This window comes from Zingiber officinale, chromosome 1B (assembly GCF_018446385.1).
Source record: "Zingiber officinale cultivar Zhangliang chromosome 1B, Zo_v1.1, whole genome shotgun sequence".
Taxonomy (NCBI): domain Eukaryota; kingdom Viridiplantae; phylum Streptophyta; class Magnoliopsida; order Zingiberales; family Zingiberaceae; genus Zingiber; species Zingiber officinale.
The window spans coordinates 115,788,399-115,808,336 of NC_055986.1; the positions used below are offsets into that span (position 1 = coordinate 115,788,399).

The following is a 19,938-nucleotide window of genomic DNA, read 5'->3' on the forward strand; positions in this document are numbered from 1 at the left end:
GAAGGTCGTAGTGTAATTAGGTATTAGTTTATCCTAACTATATAATTACACTAGTACACTTAGAGTGTATTGAGTAAGACCATTAGATGTCGTTTCTTTTATACTGACTTTATAAAGGAACAAAAATCTCAGTTATTATGGAAGTGTGTGCTCTTAATTCTAATATAATAACAAGCACGTATATTTGATATTTATTTCTTTAATTTATCAATGGGTGAGATTTAGTTCGATAAATCAATAAGCCCGATAAGTTGGGAAATGATATCACTTATAGTGTGTATTGTTGATTATAGAAGGAAACTGTGTCCTAGTGATCAGGGGCGGATGTACCGGGGGGGCGGCGTCGGCGGTCGCCCCCCCTTGCCGGTGGAACAAAAAAAAAAAATCGGACGCAGTCACTCGCAGGCTGCAGCAACCGGAGAAAAAACGCAGCGTCGAGCGAAAAATAGAGAAAACGAAGAGTCAAAGTCAATTCATTTTTTTAATTGTGACTCACCTTGACACGTTTCCCTATATAAAGCATATATAAAAATTTATTTTTATATTTTTATTTATCCCTCCTTTTTTTTTATTGACACGTTTCCTCAGTTTAATTTTTATATTTGGAAACGTTTATTTTTTATATTTTTATTTATCTCTCACCAAATCTTGAACCTTGTGATATTTCTTGCCCTTTAGTTTTTTCTCTCTGCAGTGCCGAGCGCCGACGATCGACCAAATAGCAAAGCTGAAAGCCCAGCGCCCAAATCTTTTTTCTCTTTGCCGATTGCCGATCAAAGGAGGAACCCTTTCTGATCCATCTTTTTGTGCCAAAGTCCAAAGGTGAAGCCTTCGACCTTCATTCAGGTATGGATTTTATTTTATTTTATTAATAATTGTTTGATTGTTTCTTGATAATGTATGTTAAATTAATTTTATTTTTTTTTAAAGAATTATGTTGATGAATAATGTTAAATAATTAAATTGTGTTATTGTTAAATTATTCACATTACTTTATGTTGATAATTTTTTCCCATACATTATAATTTGTAGAAAATGTTGAAATATTTTGCAAAGAGGCCTAGGAGTTCAATTGAATCGTCTAGTGTTCCGGATGAAGAGTCTACTCCTGCACCACAACCACCACCACCTCCTCCTCCTCCGCAAATTTTATTTGAAAATATTGAAAATCTGAGTAGTGAAGTAGAAATTGTTGCTGATCCTGGTTTACGAAAATTGATTGAAGAGTATGATGTTGGTGCTAGAGATCGTATTCGAAAAGAATATATTGCTATGGGCCCTTGTCAACCTCGAGGCCATAATTTTCCAAGAAAAAAAATGGGTAAAGACAATAGATATTTCAGAGAGGTTTGGTTTAAAGACCGTGATTGGTTGGAGTATAGTGTTTCAAAGGATGCAACCTTTTGTTTCTGGTGTTATCTTTTTAGACCTAGTAATATAGGGTTTGGAGGAGATGATGTGTTTACGAGATCTGGTTTCATAAATTGGAAAAAAGCAATTGAAAAATTCAATGAGCATGTAGGTGGAGTTGGTAGTGCGCACAATGAGGCAAGAATACAATTTGAGGGTTTTAAGAATCAAAGACAAAGTGTGGAGTATTCATTTTCATCAGGGAAACATGAGCTTGAAGTTTCTTATCGCAAACGCTTGACTTCCATTTTAAAAGTAATTCGATTTTTTTTGTTACAAGGATTGCCTTTTCGGGGACATGATGAATCTTCGACATCTTCCAATAGAGGAAATTTTTTAGAATTGCTCAAATGGTATAGCTCAGAGTGTCCAGAAGTTGCGGCAGTTGTTGGAATGAATGCACCTGGAAATAATCAAATGATTGCCCCAAAAATTCAGAAGCAATTGGTGAATGCTTGTGCAATTGAGACAACAAATGCTATTCTAGCTGATCTTGGAGATAGGTGGTTCACTTTACTACTTGATGAGGCTCGTGACTGTTCAGTGAAAGAGCAAATGGCAGTTGTTATTAGATATGTGAACAAATATGGAGAGGTGATTGAACGATTTATGGCCGTAGTTCATGTTGCAACAACTACAGCTGCTTGTTTGAAGGAGGCAATCGACTCTTTATTTGCTAAGTATGGTTTGTCAGTGGCGAGATTGAGGGGTCAAGGATATGATGGTGCTTCAAATATGTCTGGAGAATTTAATGGCTTAAAGTCACTGATAATAAAAGAAAATTCGTATGCATTGTATGTTCATTATTTTGCTCATCAACTTCAGCTAGTGGTTGTAGCTGTTACTCAAGCAAATCAATATGTTTGTGATTTCATGTGGATTGTTGGTTCGATTGTGAACATATCTGCATCATCTTGCAAAAGGGCCGACAAACTTCGACAACTTGAACATGACAGAAAAGTTAAACTTCTTGAAAGAGGAGAGATTAGTTCTGGTAGAGGACTAAACCAAGAAACTAGTCTAGCTAGACCTGGAGATACACGATGGGGGTCTCATCATTCAACTTTATGTCGTATTGAACAAATGTGGCCATTTGTTATAGAGGTTCTTCAAAATTTGATTGATGATGGTGATCGTTCTTCTAAGGGTTTAAGTAGAACTTTGGTTGAAAGAATGGAGAGGTATGAATTTGTGTTTATTCTACTATTGATGAAACGTATACTAGCAATCACAAATCATTTGTCAACCGTTCTACAAGAGAAAGATCAAAATATTGTGAATGCGATGCATTTGATCAATAATGTGAAATGCAAATTGCAAAAGTTGAGAGATTCTGGATGGGATATTTTACTTGAGGATGTGAAGAAATTTTGTAACACTCATTCCATTGAAATAATTAATATGACAGATAACATCAACAACCGTAGTCGTTTGAAGAGAGATGGGAAAAATGTTAATTTTTATCACTACTACCATGTTGAAATCTTTTGTGAGGTAATTTCATATTTTTTTTTTGTTTACCATCAATTAAATTCTTTTAAACAGTAACATATTTATTAATTTTTACTTTTGTTGTTTGATTTTTTAAATTGTAGGTTATCGATATTATTCTACAGGAGATGGATAGTCGTTTCTCTGAAACAACTACAGATTTGTTGATTTATATGTCATGCCTTGATCCTAGGAACTCGTTCTCTAGATTTGATGTACAGAAGTTAGTGCGTCTGGCTCATTTTTATGAGGATGATTTTTCTTGGAATGAGCGTATGTTGGTTGAACAAGAGCTTGAAACATATATTGATGACGTCAGATCAGATGAACGGTTTGAAGGCATTTCAGATTTAGGAGCTCTTGCAAAGAAAATGATTGAAACAATGAAGAACCGTGTGTTTCCTTTGGTTTATCGGATGATTGAGCTAGCCTTACTTCTTCCAGTTGCTACTGCAACCGTTGAAAGAGTATTTTCGGCAATGAATATTGTCAAAACAGATTTGCGAAACAGGATTGGAGATGAATGGATGAATGATAGTTTAGTAGTCTATATCGAGAAAGATGTTTTTAATACTGTCGACAATGAGCCAATTTTACAGCGTTTTCAGAACATGGAGTCTCGAAGAATGCAATTGTCACGTATTCGTTAGTAGACTGCTTTCATATTTTAATATTATTGTATGAGTTTTTTTCATAATATTGTACTTTTTTCTCCTGTATGCCTAGTTATTTAAAAAATATTTTTTTAATTACATAGAAGTTATTAACTGTTCAAAAAAAATTCGCCGTACTCAAGATTGCGGCTGCCCCTCCATGATTGAATTCCTGGATCCGCCACTGCTAGTGATCTAGGTTGATAATATCCCTAAGAGGAGCTCATAAGCATTGTCATGTTAAACCCTGCAGGTGGATTTAGTCCGACATGACGATAAGGTTGAGTGGTACTACTCTTGGACTAAGATATTAATTAAGTGAGTTGTCAGTAACTCATTTAATTAATGGACATTCGACATCTTAAACACAGGGAGACTAACACACTCATAATAAGAAGGAGCCCAAAATGTAATTTGGAATTGGTGCGGTAGTTCAATAATAATTCTTTAGTGGAATGAATTATTATTGATGAAATTAAATTATGTGTTCGGGGCGAACACGGGATGCTTAATTTCATCAGGAGACCAAAACCAATTCCTCCTCTCGGTCCCTATCGTAGCCTCTTGTATATAGAGATTTATACCCACCTTCTTACCCACTCTTTGGTGGCCGGCCAAGCTAGCTTGGAACCCAAGCTAGGGCCGGCCAAGACCCAAGGATTGAGCCAAGTTAATTGGCTGGCCATAGCTTGGAGCCCAAGCTTGATTGGCCGGCCATATTAAAAGGGAATTTATTTTTATTTAAAATTTTTTCTTACGTGGATAACATGGTTTTAAAAGAGAGTTTAAAATTTAAATATTTTCTTTTATAGCTTTCTACAAAAGATTAAGAAAAGATTTAAAATCTTTCCTTATTTGTAGATTGAAAGGAGGATTTTAATTTTTAAGAAAACTTTCCTTTTTTGTAACCATGTTCATGATTTAAAAAAAAAAGAGTTTAAAAATTAAATATTTTTTTTTATAAGTTTCTACAAAAGATTAAGAGAAGATTTAATATCTTTCCTTATTTGTAGATTGAAAAGAGATTTTAATTTTTAGAGATAACTTTCTTTTTTGGAAATTATCCACATGTTTAAAAGAAATATTTTAATTTATAAAATTTTCTTTTTACTAACCAATCATGAAGGGATAAAAATTATTAGAGAAATTTTTATAAATTTCCGGAAACAAATTAGGAAGTTTTAATTCTTGTTTTAATTAAAAACTTTCCTTGTTTTGGGGAGAAAGTGGCCGGCCAAATAATTTGGAAAAAGAAAATTGATTTTTAATTAATTAATTTTTCTTTTTCATGGCAAAGGAATTAAGGAAGTTTTTATTTAAATTTCCTTATTTGCCAAGGTCAAGGATTATAAAAGAGGGGGTAGAGGTGCTTTCAATGGGTGCGAACTCTATTCTATTTTTCTCTTCCTCTTTTTCTTGGTGTGGCCGGCCCTTCAAGTTCTTCTCTTCTCCTTTTTCTTTCTTCTCCTTGGTGGCTGAATCTCTTCAACCTTTGAAGCTTGGAAGGTGGCCGGATCTTGCTTGGAGAAGAAGGAGGAAAAGGAGGCTTTGTTTCTAGCATCCCTTGGAGCATGGTGGTGGTGGCCGAACATTTATTTCTCATGGAGAATTCTTGGTGGCCGAATCTAGCTTGGAGAAGAAGGAGCTTGGTGGTTCTCGTCTCGGAAGATCGTTGTCCACACAACGTCCGAGATTAGAAGAGGAATACGATAGAAGATCAAGAGGTTATTTGCTTACAAAGAAATGGATTGTAGGACCATTACGGCCGGCTAGGAGGGGGTTGGATATCCTGCAAATACAAAAAGACAAACCCTCCTCGAACTCTTTAAGCTAACACTTGTATATTTAAGGTAAGCCGATAAATTAAAAGCATAAAGAAAAAATGAGGCGCAAACTATTTACTTGGTTACAACCGATGTGGTTGTTAATCCAAGGAAGATCAAGCTCACTAAAAATCTCCTTCGGGCGGAGAAGGCTCGTACAGCAATAAAGCGCAGAAAACAGAAGCTCAACTACAACTAAAGCGCACAAACATTGGAATTACAAGTAATGAGTTTGTTGAAAAGCTTCTGGACCAAGGTATAGCCTTGGTCGGGGCGCCTGGAAGGGTTCCGGGCGCCCTGAGGGGGGGGGATAAAAATTTATCCCCCAACGTTCAAAACGCATTAGACACGTTTTGGTCAATATTCAAGGTCCGAGCGTCCGGAAGGGTTCCGGGCGCCTTGGAGGGCTCCGGGCGCCCCGGACTGCTCTGGGTGCCCCGGAGCCCAAAGTCAACAGATGTTGACTTTTTCGTCGGGGACCCCGGAGCCCAAAGTCAACAGATGTTGACTTTTTCGTCCGGAACCTCTTCTCTGGTTTAGTCCCGCCTCGGTCCGGTTCTTCCGCTCTGGATCCGCTCGCTTGGGTGATCTCGGCAATCCGGAAAAGGGCTCACCCGAACCCAACTTCCGGTCTTCTCGAGCAGCCTTCCGCTTTGGCTTCTCGTCCCTCGGAATCGCCGCGTGTTTCCTTCTCGTCCACCAGCGTACTCATCCGCAGTCTTCGTCCCTCAGTCGCACCTCGTGCTGACCTTCTCGCTAGCTGCGTCTCTTGCTCCCCGAGCAATCTTCCGCTCCGACTTTCGTCCCTCGGAACCACCACACGCTGCCTTCTCGTCCCTCGGACGCACCGCGTGCCGTCCTTCTCGCTAGCTGCGTCTTCCGCTCGAGTACCTGTGCTCCTAAGCTTCTGCACACTTAGACACAAGGTTAGAAACAACGCAGGACTTAACTTAACTTGTTGATCACACCAAAATAACCTTGGGGTTCCAACAATCTCCCCCTTTTTGGTATGATCAACCCAAGTTAAGCTAGGGTCAAAACTAGACATAAAATTAAAACAAGTTATTGCAATAATGTGCAACAAGATAGAAAAAATTAAATTTCAAAAATTTTCAATTTTCAATTTCTACCTCCCCCTAGACTTATACTTTCCCTTCTCCCCCTTTGATCACAATAAAAATGGGATTTCAAGAAAAACAATCTAAGGGTTTGACACTTAGAAAAATTATAGAAATCTATTTCAGTGATTTTCTGAGAAAAAATATTTCCAAGTTAAAAAAAATTTCTAAGTCTTCATCATAAAAAAAATCTTTCTAAGCCCAAAAATTTATGCAAGAAAATTGATAACATTAAAAAATTTTCTATGCATTTATTTATTTATTTTATTCTAATACTTGTATCAGAAAATTTTAAATTTCTATTTCAATTTATTACAATTTCTCAAATTTGAAGTAAGAAAATTTGAACATGCGAAGAATTGTATCATGTTAATATCTGTTAATAGTTTGTCGAGAATCTTTAATCGACAGGCTATTTCTTTCAGCTTTAAAGCAGCAAATATTAAACATGCAAGAAATTGTATTGACAAAATAATTGGTAAAAAATCATTTGACAATTTTTCTAATCTGCAAGATTCATTCGACCAAATATTTTGTAGCTTGCAAGAATCTTTTGGCAATATTTCTGATTTGCAATATTTCTTATTTGCAAAATTCTTTTGACAAGATTTGTAATTCGCAAGAATCTTTCATCAAAACATTTTGTAATTCGAAAAATTCTTTCGATGATTCAATTTTTGATTTGCAAAAATCTTCAGGTAATTTTTTGATTAATTGAACCAGTTGTTTAGAGGCTAGAGGTCATACCTTACTTACCTCGTCGGTCGTTGGTTCTCCCCCTATTGAGTTGCTTTCTTCCAATATCTCTCCCCCTTCATTGATGCTTACCTGGGATGAGCTTTCCATGTCCTTGGGATGGAGATCGACTATCTCGGCAGTTTCCTCATTCTCAAACTGTTCTGGTGTTGAATCGGTGTTGGATTGAACTTTGACTTGTTCTTCGTAGAGTTTTAAGAACTTTTCCCAAAGTTCTTTTGCGCTTTTATACTCTCCAACTTTGTCAAAATCTTTAGTTGGTATTGCGCTTAGGATGTGAAATGTTGCCCGACCGTTTGTCATTGACTCGTCACGTTGCTTCTTGTTGCAAAGGCATAAATCGAGTTCTTCACCATTCGCGTTCTTCGGTTCCTCGTAACCAGATTTCATTATTAGAAAAATACCAATATCTGATTTTAGATATACCTCCATTTTTTGTTTCCAAGCGGCAAACTCCCCCTCGAATGCTGGTGGGTAGTCGCTAGCTCCGGCCATTGTTTTGTTGCTTCAGACGGTGGTTAGTCCTTCTGAGGCGTCTCGGCTTTGATACCACTTGTAGGACCGTTGTGGCCGGTTAGGAGGGGGTTGGATATTCTGCAAACACAAAAAGACAAACCCTCCTCGAACTCTTTAAGCTAACACTTGTATATTTAAGGTAAGCCGATAAATTAAAATCATAAAGAAAAAACGAGGCGCAAACTATTTACTTGGTTACGTTACAACTGATGTGGTTGTTAATCCAAGGAAGATCAAGCTCACTAAAAATCTCCTTCGGGCGGAGAAACCTCGTACAGCAATGAAGCGCAGAAAATAGAAGCTCAACTACAACTAAAGCGCACAAGCGTTGGAATTACAAGTAATGAGTTCGTTGAAAAGGTTCTGGACCAAGGCTATATTTATAGTCTTGGTCAGGGCGCCTGGAAGGGTTCCGGGCACCCTGGGGGGATAAAACTTTATCCCCCAACGTTCAGAACGCATTAGACGCGTTCTGGTCAATATTCAAGGTTCGGGCGCCCCCGGAGGGCTCCGGGCGCCCCGAAGCCCAAAGTCAACAGATGTTGACTTTTTCATCCGGGACCTCTTCTCTGGTTCAGTCCCGCCTCGGTCCGGTTCTTCCGCTCCGGATCCGCTCGCTTGGGTGATCTCGGTAATCCGGAAAAGGGCTCACCCGAACCCAACTTCCTGTCTTCTCGAGCAGCCTTCCGCTCCGGCTTCTCGTCCCTCGGAATCGCCGCGTGTTTCCTTCTCATCCACCAGCGTACTCATCCTCAGTCTTCGTCCCTCAGTCGCACCTCGTGCTGACCTTCTCGCTAGCTGCGTCTCTTGCTCCCCGAGCAATCTTCCGCTCCGGCTTTCGTCCCTCGGAACCACCACACGCTTCCTTCTCGTCCACCGGGGTACTCTTCCGCAGCGCCTCGTCCCTCGGATGCACCGCGTGCCGTCCTTCTCGCTAGCTGCGTCTTCCGCTCGAGTACCTGTGCTCCTAAGCTCCTGCACACTTAGACACAAGGTTAGAAACAACGCAGGACCTAACTTAACTTGTTGATCACACCAAAACAACCTTGGGGTTCCAACAGGTATAACTAGTAATTATTTTCCGCATCATACTAGTTTTCTTTGTAAAGTTATTTTTGGAAATACCAAACACAAGAGGCATATGATTCTAGAGTTTTTCGGATTTGTTTCAAATTTGTGTTTCTTTTATTTTATTTTTCGAATTTGTGATTCGATTATTCTTTTTGGTTAAACCTAGAGTTATTTAAGGAAATTAAATATTAGTTTTCCTTAAAAGGCTTTGTCTAGGCGGTGGTGGTTGCTCCCATATCCAAGAAGACCATGTGCCTCGTCATGCAGTCCTGAAAGCTAATTTTGGAAATTAATATTTAATGAAATTAATAACATAGGTGGATTTGGATCAATAGTGTTAAGTTCCGCTTGCGATCCAAATCTAAACCATTAAGAATAGATAAGTTAAATTTGGAATCAATGATGTTAAGTTCCGTCTGCGATTCCTAATTTAATTTCTAAAGAACACAATAGGTTATTTAAGAAAAGGTTCGACACTTGTACAAAATTTTTGTACAATGAAACCGGTACAATTTTCTTAGGACTAATCAACACAAACTTCTACTATGCATATATGCATTTTGTACTAGGAAATACATTAAATTGATAAACATGCCTTCTGTATCTTCTTTTCATTCTCTTGTAAAATATTGAATGATCATGTCAAATATATGGATTGTGTAAAAGTACTCTGCCATCTAAGTTATATTTTTCTAATTTTTGATACAGGGACTTCAGGGTTCTTAGGAAGAAAGGTAGAATCACAATTTTTTTTTTCCTTTATTATTTTACTTGTCAAGACACTCAGCTTTATTTTTTCATTATATCCATACTCCCCACCTATTATACAGGCTGCAGATTGGAAAGAACAATTGATAATCAAACACCTGAAACCGATTCTAACAAAAGAGGTTAGTTTCTTATAAGAGATGTGAAATGAGTAAAATAATGAGCTTACTCGGTGCCTCCTTTATGTAGTTTGCTAGATATTATGGAAGGTGTTGTCATCATAAGTTATGGGGTTCGAATCTCGATAAAATTAAGGTAAATGTTTCCCTTATGTGTTAGTCATTATTACAAAGACTAGTAATCGTCCATGATTTACCTCCTCCATGTTAATCTTAGGATGAGTTGACGGAAATGCTAGGGACAAATGTATTTATCTTTTACTATCATACTAGATATTATGGAATCTACAGATTGCATTTCTGACTGGAATGTAAAGAGTTATACCAAATGTTTTTAACTTTCTTTGCTCTCTGTTCTATGATTCCTTTAATTTGGTTCAAGTTTATAGTGCATGATTTTTATAGGATCTGTTGTATTTTTAGTGTTGATAACTTTGGTTATTTGATTCACCTACTTTTGTAGTTCGGGTTCCATATATGTGATTAAACAACGTACAAGTTTGTTTTCTTGACTAAAAGATGAGTCTCTAGTGCAGCACTGGCTATATGAGCTCTCAAATTTTTTTGCTGTTCCTGATTAAAAGAGAAATATAGAGTTCCATTAAAGGAACCATATCTAGTTCTCTCGTTCTGCAGTATAACCTTTTGCTCAAGTTAAAGTTAAAGTTAAAGTTAAATCATTTTACTCCTCTTCAAAAGTTATCATTATAATTTTAGTATAAACTTATTATTCTCTTGTTCTGTTAAACATTAAATAATTAACATTGTATTTTTTATATTTCCGTTTACGATATCATCAAGAATGAGTATTACAATCAATTATAATATGATGAAGTAAGAAATGAATAAAGTGAATTTGTCTATTCTTATGTGGGCGAATAACGGTCGTGTACATTGTGATATAAAATTTTGAATTATACTTAGAGATCTGTGAATATTTTTTTAGGATAAAGTTGATTAAATATGTCTTTCTGAATACTTTTGTATTGTATTTGGTAAATATTTGTGGTATCAAAATTGTAAAAATTTTCTTATAAATTATGAAGTCTTTCTTATAAATTACTTCGTTAATTTAAAAATTTTGTTGCAGTTAAACATGTTCTATTATGTCTATACTATGAATATGTAATACAACAAACAATACTTCGATTAAGACAAATACTAAAATTTGAAGTAGTATAAATAACTTACTACATTAATCAATGTAATCTGTGAAGTCATTTATGATCAACTACTTCGATATTTTTATAAAATCGATGAAGTAAAAGAGTTTTTTCTTACTTCAAAATCAATTGAGTTTTGAACCGGTTTCCAATTGGTTACTTTTATGGTGAAGTAAAAAATTGACTATTTTACTTCACGCACGTCTACTTCGGTAATTATTACTCATTACTTTAGATAATATTCGAAGTCTATTATCCATTTTCACATAATGATATATTAGCATTTGATCCTGTTTGAAATATGTGAAGTGGTGCACTAGCTCCGGTGAACGATGATCCTTGATAAAGATAGTCTCCTGGAGACATAAAAGAACCTCTCCACGGTCCTGCACACAGTGAGACAAACCAACAAAGCGTTAGTGACCTAAGACTCGGGTGGGGATCCCTAGCTAGGACCTCCGACGCTCAAGTCAGTTTCTCTCTCAAAGGCGGAAGAAGAAGAGGCAGAAGAAGAAGAACAGTAACTGAAGTACTTTTAAACAAAGTTTAGATGCTAGAACTTGCGTACGTACCTTGCGAACGAAGAGGATCCCCCTTTTTATACTACCTCATGTGACCTCTATAGTCTTGAAGTAGTCCCCGGTTCATTAGGGTTTATTAGGAGATGAAGTCATCTTCTATACTTCGTGCAATAATCCTTTACGAAATCTTTTTTATACCTCAGATGTTCCTCTTTTGTTGTTTGTGACTTATATTTGTGATGAGGTATGCATTAGTACACGCCATTATAACTAAAGAAGCTTCTAGAAGATACTTTCGCCAAATTTGCCAGGTTGTCATATTTCTCATCGGTCCTTTAACTCGGTCACATATATAATAAGAATATCATCTCTTAAGTGTATTTCGGCTGATCATTTGTACTGGCCACATATGTTGTTAAGAATACCTTCTGTTGAATATGTTTCAGCCGGTTGTTCAAGCCAGTTGTATATATATTAGGAATGCATTCTGTTGAGCATGTTCTGTCCAGGAATGTATTATAAGGTTGAGTGACTTTACGCTCGATCGAGCTTTGCCCGGTCGAGCACATGTAAGCACCTTAACGCTCGCCCGACCTTCCCTTGGCCGGGTGTATATAAGCACATTGGTGCTCGCTTGGCCCTCACTTGGCCGATAATATACTGAAAGTTCTTGTAAAATACCAAAAATAGGCGAATATTAATAAGGAAATTTTTCGAAATTTTTCGGAGCTTGTACGGACGAGTTAACGGGGATAAAAACGGGGCCCGGGAAAGCCTGTTAAAGCTACCCCATTTAAGCGAGGAAATGTTTATAATTACATTTCCTTTTTCTTTTATTTTTTTTATTTTGTTTTCTTTTCTTTCCTCACGCCGAACCATTGCCTTTCCTCCCGATTTCCCCTGCGACGCCAAAGCCCTAACCGAAGCCGGCGGTTTCTTCCTCGCCAAACCTGAAATCTCTCGGCCACTTCTCCTCTCCTTTGTCTTTCTTTTCTTCCTCTCCACAGCCGAGTGACCTTGTGCCCTAGCGAGCCGCGAGCTTCCATTTTTCCTCTTCTTCTTTCCATCCCCGACGCCTCTACCCTAGCATCTCGCGCCGCCACCACAGCCGGCCACCGCGAGCTCTATCTCCGATCACCTCACATCAGAGCCGAGCTTTCCTCCATCTCGAGTGCCCTAGCCGACTCCGACGCCACTGCCGACCACCGCCTTGTTCCTTGCTTGAGCAGCCGGCGATCGCAGGGATCTTCCTCACCAGTGTCGTGCCCTAGTTTTGCTTTTCACAGTGGTTCTGTCTTCATTGTTATCTGCCCTAGCTGTGAACGAAGAGGTAAGGGAGATTGTGATTTTGTTGCGGGATTGTAGTGGTATTCCTTCTTTGGAGTTCATCTGTTCACTAATTTTAGATGTTGGTTGTCTGGTTTGATCAGTGAATCTTTTCTTGAATTCCGGCAGTGAAGTTTCAACAGGAGGTCTTGGCCGTGGAGGACCTTTAGTCCAGCAGCCCACTCTAGGTCCAGCAACAACGATCTTTGCTATTGAGCCACAACGACTGTGGTTGAGGTATAGTGTAGGAATTGGTCTCCGTTGTAGATGATTGCTAGATATGTTAGCAATAGTTGTTAATTTAGATTTGGAATAAATCTAAAGGTATCATTAGGGTTAATGAAGCTAACCCTAGATGGTTGGTGGATTTGGAAATTGTTTAGTTATTTGTTTATAGTTAACTTAGCTAAACTGTACGATTTATTACAGGACTTTGATTCGAGACGAGCATCTCGACGTCCGAGTTGGACCGGATTGATCTTATTTCGATTGGAGGCGAGTACTTTTGACTTATTGTCTTTGATATGCATAGTAATGAAATTAACAAGTTGCATTAATTATGTCCCTCATTTGTTTCGGTTAATCACTACCCGATTACCTGTTACCTGCTTGATTGATTGCTTGTTTTACATTTCGTGTTGTTATGTACCTGATTACACATGCTCATAGGGGTAGTGATATAACCATGTTTCACCATGTTCAGGACCTAGGTTTGATACCTTATTTGATCAGTGTACTTTGATATGTCCATAGATTGGTTTAGTATATTGCCATGCTTAGTGACATGCACCATTCGCATGATTGCATACTGTGTGATAGATTGCTCCATTTTTGTCGAGCACATTGCCAGTTTCATTACTGTTCGGTGCTCCGTTGTGATGCTCATGGGTAGCGTGACGCCGCGTGGTAGCACGTCAGTTTGCTCTTCCGGTGCTTCGTTGGTCCACTCAGGGGTAGTGTGACTCAGCGTGTAGCACGTTAGAGATCCCTCCCCGTCATAGTGTACCGGGAGATGAGAGCACTGAGCTCCCCCATTTACGGTTTGGGGTAGGAGTATGTATGTACTCCAACAGCATCCCGTTCTCTCGGTCACTCATCAGGAGTAGTGATGCAGAGTGCACGGTTGTCACAGCCCTATCCACTTGGTCCCACTTTTGTTGTGAGTTGGCTGACTGGCGTCAGGGGTGACCATGACATTGGCACCATATGCATGATGCATTTATTGTTTGTGTTTGTGTTTGCTGCATTTATATGCTGCACATTGTTTGGATACCTATGTTTGACATGCATACAGGATTTCTGTACCTCTCGGACTGCTTGTCTTTATACCCAGGTCCTGGTTAGTACATTATTCTCCTGTTTACTTCAGTTTGTATTCACCTTTATTACATCAGGAGACTGTACGCATGATTAGTGCTAGGTGTTATTTCCTTACTTTGCATATCAGTTGTACCTGCTGAGTGTTGGACTCACCCCGCCTCCATTGTTGTATTTTCAGGTTGAGGCTGTCCGGAGCAGTTCCAGTCGCTAGTCCCCATCTGCACGTAGTGCTAGTCCTCTGCTGGTTTTGAGTTGTTATTTTATCTTAGTTTCTCTATCAGACTTTGTTTTTAGTCTTGTATTGTTTTACTTATGAATATTGTATGGATTCTTATTGTTTGATGGATTTTTGGTATGATTTGGATTTATTCTACTACATACCTGCTTGGACGGCAGAAGAGGTGAGTTCTTCGGATTTGAGCTTTACGAGTGTAGTTGAGTATGGTTGATTTCGAGTCATCTTATTACTGCGTGGTTGTGTCAGCCAGAGGCTGAGAATTATATTAACTGCGTGGTGATTGTCTATTTATTATTGTTGTTTATTCCAGCCGCATGTGGCTGAGGTATATACTGTTGTAGAAAAGTTTCAGATTGTCCGCCGTACAGGGGAGATGCTGCCGAAATTTCTTCGGACAGGGACTTCTCTGGGGCGTGACAATTTAGTGGTATCAGAGCTTAAGTTTTACGATCGTTGTTTTCATATTTTGGATAACCTGATACCAATTTATATGGTATCAGAGCGCCAACGTTTGGCCATACTTGTTTGATTTCCGTGTGTTGGATTTTCGAGATTTATCTGATACCAATTTATTGGTATCAGAGCAGGGTGTGATACTTGATTTTAGTATTCTGGATATGTTATGCTAGCCCTAGTTTGCGAGTCAAACTGGGTAGTTATTTTTTATTACACGGATTTCCATTACGTATATGTTTTGGACTTTCGTTTAGGATTTTATTATGGATGTCCGATGATTTTCTCGTATAGAATTTCGAGGTCAATTTGGGGACTGGACAGTGACGGAACATCTCTAGACAGCAATTAGGTATGAAATTATTTTAATAATTGTTGATACTTGTAGTAATATCTGTGATATAATTTAACAGATATGAGGCGATCTACACGTATTGCTGTGAGACGTGGTGCTGGACGACCACGTACGAGGACCGTGGGATCTCTGGATACGCCAGAGATGCCTTCTGTGGATGAGCCTGTCAGCCAGGGACAGACTCAGCATGCTGCGGGCGCGTCGGGCTCTCAGACCCCGATGGCTCCCTTAGAGGTACCTACCTCAGCTGCATTTCCCGTACCACCAGGGGTACCATTGGCATTCCCGACACCAGCTCCACTATGGCGTGTTGGCACCACCACCACGGGCCTGATGTCACCGACACTGCTCCCAAGACATACATCTGACCCAGAAGACCTGCACTAGGGATCTGGCTACTCCACATCCGTACCATTGCCTACAGTACATCCACCACCTATGTTCACCCTCGGTGCCACCGACGGCATATGCTCCAGTTTACTCGGACCGGAGTACCTCCTCGGTTTATGTCTGCACCACCAGCACCGGCTCCAGTGTTCCTTGATCTCGGCAGGTTGGCATCTCACTGACATTTTTACGGCACGAGCCAGGATTCCAGTGTTGGCAGAGTCGATGAAGAGTCGATTTACACTCTTCCGAGGAGACCATGATCCGAGTGTGGCCCTATCTTGGATTGAGACTATGGAGCGGACTTTCTTTTATATGACTTGCTCCGAGTGGGAGAAAGCAGAGCGGGCTGCTTTTCATTTACGGGACGCGGCCGACACCTGGGATTACTCAGCGTTCCATCATCGGTGAGCAGAACATCACTTGGGCCAGATTCAGAGAGGCTTTCGAGAGCTGTTTCTTTCCACGAGCTTATCATATGGCTCACCAGCAGGATTTCCTGAGTCTGCGACAAAACAATCGAACAGTGACTGAGTATAATGCGGAGTTTGACAGATTGGCCAGATTTTGTCCAGAGCTAGTTGCTGAGGACAGTTCGCGTATGCAGCAGTTCATTCAGGGGCTGGATGGACATTTGCAACTAAGACTTGTCGGTCTTGGTATCACATCTTATGCGGAGATGTTGGACAGAGCCCTCATTATTGAGTCAGCACAGCAGAGAGTTTTTCCGGATAGGAAAAGGAAGCGAGTCGGACATCCGGATGATCCAGCGATCCGAGCTATACCACAGCAGAGCGATCGGTCGATCGGGTACTGGGTATCTCGTAGGCCTCGAAATCGGGCGATCTTCTTCAGACGTTTCCGTCTCTGAGAACGGAAACAACCCGCCATGACATTCGGTGTTTGGATGTGGGTCGAGATCACATCACCACAACAGATATGGAGCGGCCGGTTTGCTTTATTGCAAACAGGCACCGAGTCGGATTGCGGTGAAGGCTCGATCCGCTCCCGAGTTCTGCTCGGAGGACAAGACCAGTCGGTCTCGGCGAGGAGGCGAGATTCCCCTCACATCATCGCCAGGGCAGCTTCACTGCGGCGGCATGCATGCATGGGCGGAGTACTCGGTGCTTCCATAGCACCCGAGTTCTGTTCGGGACCTTATTATCCGACGCAGGCGATGTCGATGCCCTCGGCCTCTAGGCGATGCAGACTCGGTCCGCCATTGGCACAATATCGATCGCCGCCTTCTCGGTCTTCTCGGCATATTATCCGGCGCCTCGATGGCGAGCTTACGCCCGTACGGCAAAGATTACCACCTCCTCCTCCGCGGAGACTAGGCGTGTTCATGCGATTACCGGGGAGGATGCGCAATGACAGCGGATCCGTTTTCCGTGGTATGATTTCCATTTATGCATTCCGATATATTGATTGATCTGGTAGCTCGCATTCTTTTATATCCGTACCTTTATGCGGAGATTGGTAGATTACCTCTTGTTAGATTGCAGCGATTGTTGTCTCCCGTCGGTGATACTTTAGACGTCACCCAGGAGGTCAGAGGTTGCCCGTTAGACTTTGGCAACATGATACTTACGGTAGATCTTCTAGTATTGGAGATGGTCGAGTTTGATATCATTCTTGGCATGGATTGGTTGTCAGTATATCATGCTACCGTTGATTGCCAGACGAGGGTGGTCACCTTTCGGCCTCCGAACCAACCCTCATGGGATTTCACTAGCATCAGAGATGATGGCATATCGATCATTTCGGCGATTCAGGCTCAGAAGCTGTTGTCACATGGCTGTCAAGGTTTCCTATTATCTTTGATTAGTACAGACGACAGCAGTAGTTCGCAGCTCTCCGACGTTCCAGTAGTCCGAGAGTATCCGGATGTGTTTCCAGAGGAGCTACCTGGTTTGCCTCCTAGAAGGCCAGTGGAGTTCGCTATTGAGCTGATTCCGGGAACCGCGCCGACATCGAAAGCTCCGTATCGTATGGCACCAAAGAGTTGAACGAGCTGAAGGTTCAACTCTAGGAGCTTTTAGACAGGGGATTCATTCGCCCTAGTGTTTCCCCATGGGGTTCTCCGGTATTATTTGTCAAGAAAAAGGACGGCACCATGAGGTTATGTATTGACTACAGACAGCTGAATGCAGTGACCGTCAGAAATAAATATCCTTTACCACGGATCGAGGATTTGTTTGATCAGCTCAGAGGTACATCAGTGTATTCTAAGATTGATCTGCGATCCGGATATCATCAGCTGAGAGTCAGAGACTCAGATATTCAGAAGATAACTTTTCGTACCAGATACGGTCATTATGAGTTTTTGGTAATGCCATTTGGGCTTACCAATGCTCCAGCGGTGTTTATGGACTTGTTGAACCGCATTTTTCTTGAGTATCTGGATCAGTTTGTTATCGTTTTCATTGATGACATATTGGTCTACTCGCATTCTGAGGAGGAGCATGCACAGCATCTTCGTATAGTCTTGGAGATTCTTAGACGACATCAGCTGTACGCGAAGTTCAGCAAGTGTACATTCTGGCTATCCTCAGTCGGTTTTCTGGGACACGTGGTCTCTAGCAGAGGTATTTCAGTTGATCCTCAGAAGATCGAGGTTGTCACCATTTGGGAGCAGCCGAAGTCAGTTCAGGAAATCCGCAGTTTTCTGGGATTGGCCGGTTATTATCGACGTTTTGTCGAGGGTTTCTCGCGTATTGCTATGCCGCTGACACGCCTTACCAGGAAAGGCGTGAAGTTCACGTGGTCCGAGGATTGCGAGACCAGCTTTCAGGAGCTGAAGCAGAGATTAGTGTAAGCTCCAGTTTTGGTCTTACCTTCTGGAGAGGATGGATTTGTACTCTATACCGACGCTTCTCTACAGGGTTTGGGCGCGCTGATACGACGCGATCGGAGTAGTCTCTTATGCTTCTCGTCGGTTGAAGGAGCATGAGAAGAACTACCGATTCATGACTTGGAGTTAATCGCCATCATCTTTGCTCAAGCTTTGGCGGCATTATTTATATGATACATTTGAGATTCTCACGATCATAAGAGTCTCAAATATATTTCACTCGAAGGAGCTTAATCTCCGACGGAGGAGATGGATGGAGTTCTTGAAGGATTACGATTGTACCATTAGCTACCACAGGGAAAGCTAATGTGGTTGAGAATGCACTCAGTGAAGTCGAGGGACTTTGGCTTGCCGGACTTGATCCGGACTTGATTCGAGTTTTCGAGTTAGACCTTGAGGAGAGGATCTGAGCGGGGTATTCTTGTTACTATGGTTGCTCGATCGTCGATCGTGACGAAGATCAGGCCTGGTGGTGATCGGCATTTGCGATTCATTAGCATCGAGATAGCTTCGAGCGTGATCGACCAGAGTTTACGAGATGAGGAGGTATTATATACTTCCGAGGCGGATTATGCGTACCTCGGTCTCATCCGGTCTTCGGGAGCTACTCCAGGAGGCACACCGCTCTCGATTTGCGATCCAGGCGGGACCCGTATGTATCGAGACTTGAGGTGTTACTATTGGTGGAAGGCATGAATAAAGAAGACATCGCAGATTTTGTAGCTAGATGTCTTGTCATCAGCAGTGAAGGTGAGCACCAGACCTGCAGGTTTACGATTCCTATTCCCGAGTGGAAGTGGGATCACATTACTATGGACTTCGTGGTGGGTTTGGTATGCCGAGGCCATGACGCGATTTGGGTAATCGTTGATCGATTAACCAAGTCCGCACTTCTATAGCGATCCGAACACTGATTCTCTGGATTGATTATCAGTGTTATCGGAGATTATCGGACTACATGGTGTTCCGTTGAGTATCATTTGGATAGAGATCCACGGTTCACGTCTCGATTTTGGCAGAGTCTGCAGCAGGCCTTGGGCACAGCTCTGATTCAGCACAGCTTTCCATCTGCATATAGATGGGTAGTCGGAGCGAACCATTCAGACTCTAGAGGACTTGCTGAGGTCTTGCGTTGTGGATTTCGGAGGCAGCTAGGAGGACCACCTACCATTAGTAGAGTTCGCCTACAATAACAGCTTTCATTCGGCTATCCAGATACCGCATTTGAAGCATTGTATGGTAGACCTTGTCGAACACCCACCCTCTGGGAGGAGGTTGGAGAGGCCCAGCTGCTAGGACCTCAGAGCAGGATGCGGAGTTGGTCCGTACTATCAGACGGAGGATGTCAGAGGCGCAGGACCACCAGAAGAGTTATGCTGATCGGAGACGCAGACCACTAGAGTTTTCTGTTGGCGATCATGTATTTCTGCGAGTTTTACCCACGAAAGGGGTGAAGAGATTTGGCCTCAGAGGTAAGCTAGCTCCGCGGTACATTGGCCCTTTCGAGATCTTGGAGAGGATTGGAGCGGTAGCTTACCGACTGGCACTACCACCGTCCCTTTCAGGCGTTCACGATGTATTCCACGTATCTATGCT

At 41.2% G+C, this 19,938-nt stretch overlaps 1 protein-coding gene across 1 annotated transcript; it reads left to right on the forward strand.

Annotated features, from left to right (window-relative positions):
• The first annotated feature begins 1,543 nt into the window (after positions 1-1,543).
• On the forward strand, positions 1,544-3,551 carry LOC122041150 (zinc finger MYM-type protein 1-like). The gene is made up of 3 exons (XM_042600747.1): positions 1,544-1,595; positions 1,691-2,862; positions 3,006-3,551. Exons 1-3 carry the CDS (start codon positions 1,544-1,546, stop codon positions 3,549-3,551), a joined length of 1,770 nt encoding a protein of 589 aa, XP_042456681.1.
• Positions 3,552-19,938: the final 16,387 nt, after the last annotated feature.

Bases quoted from the DNA above. Each gene is read 5' to 3' on its own strand.
- LOC122041150 (XM_042600747.1), top strand. From the start codon at position 1,544: ATGAGGCAAGAATACAATTTGAGGGTTTTAAGAATCAAAGACAAAGTG. The intron at 1,596-1,690 runs GTATTCATTTTC...TTTTGTTACAAG, and splicing joins AATCAAAGACAAAGTGTGGA to GATTGCCTTTTCGGGGACAT. The intron at 2,863-3,005 runs GTTAATTTTTAT...TTTAAATTGTAG, and splicing joins TGAAGAGAGATGGGAAAAAT to GTTATCGATATTATTCTACA.